The sequence below is a fragment of the Verruconis gallopava genome (assembly GCF_000836295.1).
Source record: "Verruconis gallopava strain CBS 43764 unplaced genomic scaffold supercont1.122, whole genome shotgun sequence".
Classification (NCBI taxonomy): domain Eukaryota; kingdom Fungi; phylum Ascomycota; class Dothideomycetes; order Venturiales; family Sympoventuriaceae; genus Verruconis; species Verruconis gallopava.
The window spans coordinates 15,115-21,080 of record NW_015622258.1 but is presented as its reverse complement, the minus strand read 5'-3'; the positions used below and the strand labels follow the sequence as shown (position 1 = coordinate 21,080).

General features: G+C 42.7%; 3 protein-coding genes across 3 annotated transcripts; 2 read left to right on the top strand and 1 right to left on the bottom strand.

Annotated features, from left to right (window-relative positions):
* Positions 1-1,319: 1,319 nt before the first annotated feature.
* On the top strand, positions 1,320-1,754 carry PV09_09682 (uncharacterized protein; the record flags this gene model as incomplete). The annotated part of the gene is made up of 2 exons (XM_016363791.1): positions 1,320-1,508; positions 1,575-1,754. The coding sequence occupies 2 exons, from the start codon at positions 1,320-1,322 to the stop codon at positions 1,752-1,754; spliced, it is 369 nt and encodes a 122-aa protein (XP_016208387.1).
* Positions 1,755-3,575: 1,821 nt separating this feature from the next.
* Positions 3,576-4,106, top strand: PV09_09681 (uncharacterized protein; the record flags this gene model as incomplete). The annotated part of the gene is made up of 1 exon (XM_016363790.1): positions 3,576-4,106. A coding segment is annotated over one exon (531 nt), but the record flags the coding sequence as incomplete, so codon positions are not given.
* A 455-nt stretch (positions 4,107-4,561) lies between these two features.
* On the bottom strand, positions 4,562-4,954 carry PV09_09680 (uncharacterized protein; the record flags this gene model as incomplete). The annotated part of the gene is made up of 2 exons (XM_016363789.1): positions 4,562-4,569; positions 4,630-4,954. 2 exons carry the CDS (start codon positions 4,952-4,954, stop codon positions 4,562-4,564), a joined length of 333 nt encoding a protein of 110 aa, XP_016208385.1.
* Between the last annotated feature and the right edge of the window lie 1,012 nt (positions 4,955-5,966).

Sequence of the window (5,966 nt, the reverse complement as noted above, 5' to 3'; positions counted from 1 at the left end):
TCATTTTGATCATTATTGAGCGAAATGATCGCTTCTGCCAATCGGCGTTCCCTTGGTCGTTAGTCATTGGTCGGCGCGCTCATTTTGCTCAATACTGAGCGAAATGATCGCTCCTACCAATCAGCGTTCTCCTGAATCTACTCACGTGTTACTTCGTAACAAATAATCAGATCAACAAGAACCTCACCAAAGCACAAGAAAAGAAGCTTATAACCTATATAAATAAGCTCACCGATCAAGGATTTGCACCTACCTATCCAATTATACGAATATTGGCCTATGAAATAGCCAAAAAACCGGTAGGCAGAAACTGGCCGAAAAAATTTGTCCATCGGCATTCCGATCAGCTATCATCCGACTATCTTGCAGCCATAGAAATTAGCTGAACGAAGGCTGATTCAGTGAAAAATTATGGAAATTAGTTTGACTAAGTATTATTACCTAATTTATCGATGTGGTGTAATCCTAATAATATAATATAGGTTTTTACTAAAGTTGATCAATATCACGTGCTACTGAAAAACATCTACAATATGGATGAAAAAGGCATGATGATTGGCAAGCTAAAGGCTTATAAGTATATCTTTACTTCTGTATCAATTAAAAGTGGAAAAATCCTTGGGGTGGCTGAGGATGGTAATTGAGACTGGATTACGATGGTAGCCACCATCTGCGCAGATGGCAGTTGGGTGAGGCCTTTGCTCATCTATCCAGCCAACTCTAAAGATGTACACGATTCTTGGATTCATATAGTAAATTAGGAGACAGATAATATCGCATTTACTGTATCAGAGTTAGGATGGACTAATAATCAACTAGGTCTCTGGTAGTTAACCTATTTTAAAACCATATCATATGCCAAACTAGATAATCCGGAAGATTATCGATTGCTTATCCTAGATAGCCATAGATCACACTTAACTACCAAGTTTTTCGACCTATGCTTCAACAATAGGATCATTTTGGCAGTGTTTCCGCCTCATGCAACGCATAGGCTGCAGCCACTGGATATTAGGATGTTCAGGCCGTTTGCAATAGCTTATAGCCGAACCCTCAATAAATGGATCACAGATAGGATAGGCCTATGCAGGTATATAAAACGTGAATTCTATGAGGTTTTCTGGCCGGCCTATCTGCAATCATTCACTGAGGCCAATATCCTAAGTGCCTGGCTGAAATCCGGCCTATAACCTCAGGATGCCTTAAAGATTATCCATACTATCAATCTAGCACCTTCTAGGCCAAACACTGCTAGTTCAGGCTCATCCAGTATATCTATTTATGCCTTTAGGCAGGTCAAACGAGAGCTCAAAACAGCCATGCAGGGGGTAGATGATCGTATAGCTAAAAGGATAGGTGAGGTGCTTGAGCAGTACCAGTTTGCATTAACTATTGCTGAGCATGAGAGGGATTGCTATGCACGAGCAGCTATTACAGAATTAGAGAGGCGACAGTGCAGTAAACCTGTAGCAAATGCTGTATTCAAAAAAGAGCATGGCAATATAATGGTATGGGATGAAGCTAATATCCAGCTGAAATAAGAGTTTGATGAATCCCAAGAGGTTAAAAAATAGGCAATTGAGGCTAAGAAAATAGCAGAGAAGGCTGCTAAAGTACAAAAAAAGGAGGAACAGGAGATTTTACGTGCTCAATATAAGGCTATAGTTGCTGATCAGAGGTTACAGAAGGCTATCCAGAAGGATATAGCTAAGGATGCATCTTCAAAGCCTGTTGCACCTTCAAAAATTAAGTAGGCTAAACCTAATCAGGCTCAACACCAAGAAAATGGCCTAATAAAGCAATCACAGGTGACAAAAAAGCTTCATAATCCCGAGGTGGTGGTGGTGGATGGTACTAAGGGTGATTCTTCGAAGGTGGCAGATGGGCAGTCAAAACGTTTGCGCAAACCGCCACAATGGCTTAAAGATTATAAAACTTAGTCAATAGGCTCATATAAATCACTTATAATACTATATATAATTTTATATTGATTGAACCATTATTGCATATGCTATTAATTAATATAGTGCCTGGGTGCTGGTGGTAGATGGCGCGTGCATACCTAGGCCCGTGCACACGGGGGTCATGACTTCTACCCCGCCTACGCACGGACTACTACTGAATTGTGACGCTCTTGGCACCCGATCAAAAAAAACTCAAATGTTGAAATTTTTAAAAAAGCATAACAGCCTCAATATAATAGCTATATAGATGAAATAATATCCTATATAAAAGTTTAAGACCAGATCTATCTTATAGGCTTTTCAAAAAATTGTGAAAAAAATTCCTCAGTTTATACCCTAAGCCTGAGGTTGTAGACCTTTGGAACGCCCCAAGCCGGCCCCGGATCGTCCCCAGGTCGACCCCAGACTTGCCCCATACACGACCCCCTGGTAGTAAGCCCTCGTCTCGAGGACACCCTGCAGTCAGACAGCTATTCCCACCAAAGGTGACCCTGTAGTGCGATGACATCGGCAAACGATCTCTCGTCGGATCTTAGAACTTGCTCCGATGAGAGCGAGAGAATTCAATAGGACTTCTGAGGATGTAATGGACGCTAAGCACTTCAATTGCCATTGCTGACTCGTGAATCGTAATAAGATTTCACCTGCTCAATATGACTTGAAAGTCTCGATATTGCTCAAATCTTCATTCTTCTACTCCGGACATATTGTCTTCACTTTCAACTCTCGGCTTCATTAGGTCATTTTCAATTCTCTCGAAAGAAATTATGATAATCATGGGAGATCAGCAAGCACAAACGAAGTCACAAACCCCACAGTCTCTTGCGGGAAAGCTTGCAATTGTTACGGTTGCATCCAGGGGTTTGCATGATCTCCGTTAACCCATTAGTTCTATACGAAATTCTAATCTTGTTCTGGCAGGAATTGGTGCGGCTATATCCCTGTTACGAAGTAACACGTGAGGGAACACGTGAGGCGCTCATTGGGATCATTCTGCAAGAATGAGCCGGATGAGCTCGTTGTCCAATCACAGGAATCTTATATGTTCTTGATTGGAGGAAAGGCTCATTCTGTCCATATTTAAGAAATGAGTAAGGTAATAAGGAACTACAGTCTTTGGTCTATAAAAATATCCTGTCTCTACCTCATTCACGGCTCTCTGTAATTCAACTGTCTAGTTTACCTAGTAGTTAGTTTGAATACATTCTCATATCTCGAAGTTCATACTATTCTGAGTCATAAATATAACTATCTTATTATACTTCCTTCCATAATAAGCTCTGATTATACATTGTCCCAAGCTCATCCCTTCCGAAGTGATTCACATTAGTGAAGCTAGTCGGTATTGGGAAAGTATTCCTAACAATCCCATAATTTAGCCACAAAAGGTGCATCTGTTCTCAACTATGTATCCGACCGATCGAAGAGACGACGGAGAATCTTGCGCTGAAATTGCAAACTCAATGTCACACCAAATGTCTCGCCATACAAGCGGATATCAGCTCAAAGCGAGGAGTGGAAAAACTCATCCAACAAGTGAAAGATGCCTTTTCGGTACCGTCTTCAACCCTCTAAATCCACATATTGATCAACAATGCTGGCATTGCCAAGAACGATCACATTAAAGACGTCAAAGTTGAAGATTTTGATTGGATGTATCAAACAAACGTCCTTGGGCCATTGCTCATGGTCCAAGCCGTAGAGAAATATCTACCCAATGATAGAAGTGGTAGAATTGTAAACCTCTCTTCAATATCCTCGTCAGAAGAGTTCCATGGCCAGACGGTGTACGGTGGGACAAAGGCTGCCGTTGAATCTATGACACGGACTTGCGCTCGTGAGCTTTGCGAGCGCTGCACAGTTAATTCTATTAATCCAGGCCCTGTTTTAACAGACACGTGGACCGGAATGCCTCCGAGTCACAGAAACGGACTGAAAGATTGGATGGCCCATTCGCCGCTGGCAGCAGCGAGAAAGGGAATTGACAGCGAGGAATTGATCGAGCAAGCAATAGATGCAGGTGGCAGACCAGGATATCCGTCCGAAATTGCTGGTATCGTTGGTATGCTCTGTTCAGAAGAAAGTGGTTGGTGTACTGGCCAAAGTGTTTGTGCAAATGGAGGGATGCGTATGGCAATATGAAGTAGTTTTCTCATGACTTCAATGGACTATCCGCTAGCTCCAGATCCACTTTCTACCTGGCAGTCATTAAACCTAGGTGTTGGCAGCTCTGTCATATGCGGAAGCGGTATTATCTTATCTTTTTCAGTTTTATGACTAGTTCGAAATCGCAAGCACAGAATGATACTGCGACATGGATATGAGAAGAAGTCTAATATCCAGACATTATTGCTTACTTTGATTTAGCATTTCTAAGAACCAGTAGTTACAGAATGCTCGGTAAGTTAGACAGCTAGGCCGGTACTTTAGATAGATACCTAGTGAGCAACGGTATTCTGGATTTTAAATAGTGCACCAGAGCGTGTCGTGTCGTTCTAATCACGATGTAAATACTTATGATGACTCGTACCAATGATTCCATTCTAATGCTTTATATGATTCAAGTTCTACGTAAAAAGTCCCATCGCTGTATTTCCTTAGCAGACTGTCACCGATGTTAGTTCTTTGTATCGATGTATGTATACTGTTAATGGCGTAGACTTACTTCCAATCACACCGTTTACTGGGATATCAATCGAAGTAGTATAGCTTGCAGCATCGCTGAGCAGGTAAACATAAGCGCCTCCAAGTTCCTGAACCTCAGCTAATCTAGGAAAGCCACCGTAGTACTTTAGTTGTTGCTCCCAGTCGGGTTGCTGAGAAACCCAGTATGTCATGGCGGTACGGACAAGACCCGGGGAGACACTATTGACGCGGATACCGTACTTGGCCCACTCCATCGCAAGAGTATGTGCCATGTTGCGAACGCCAGCTTTACTGGCACCATAGGGAGCAGATGGGACGCGCTTGTTTGGCCGATATGATGCCATGGAAGCAGTGAAGACGATCGAACCTTTGATGTTCAGACGAATGAAAGCTCTCGCAGCGGCTCGTGCGGTATAGAAGGCAGTGTGCTGATTGGGTGGATCTAATTGGATAGATCCATTCGGATTTATCCAATAAGCCACAATCCAAATTGGGCGGTGGATTTGGATAATCCATCCGGATGATCCAATTATATAGTGGTGGCTTAATGCTTAGGCCAATTGTGAGCATATCTGCCACCTCTCATCACATATGCCAAACTTGCCTTATCACACCGCATTTCATCATGTCATCATTGTGCTATGCTCTTGCTCATAATAAGCCCGTCCTGAAGCCAAGTACCATCAATCATGAACAGTGGTATACCGCCATGGCAAGCAATCGAGCCTCAAGACGTCATCCTGAAAGACCTAAAAATGAGGTAGTGGTGGTTGAGTCACCACTACACTCACCATCAAGTCCCACCTCATCACTTGCAGACGCATCTATTGTTATATCAGATGTATCATCACCACCAACTCAATCAGAGGACATAAGCCTGAAAGCACACGCCGGTGACCTCAATACCTTTGTACCGAAGCGATTTGATTATACTAAGGTGGAGTTCACAAGATTGCCTGGTTTTACTAAGCAAATCGGAAGAGCAGTAAATCGGTTGAACTCACCTATATGGGATCGTGGTGTGCTTATCGAAGAAATCGAGACCAATAACCATTATTGGCTATGCTTAGAATGCCACCAAAAACAGGTGAAGCAGAAGCACCATTGGCCGATTAAGAATGGCACAAGCAACGTTACCAAACATATTCGAAATCGGCATAACGAGGAGTTCAGAAAGGAGGATGGTGGTTGGGTACAATTGCAGAATCGAGGTTCAACACCATTATCAGATCTTGATATAGATCCGGTGCAAAAGCAGGCAGTTTTGAATCACTTAGCGACGTCATTTGACAATCATAACTTCAGAAACTTGGTGGTGAGGTGGATTGTCGATACCAATCTCGCGTTTAGGCAGGT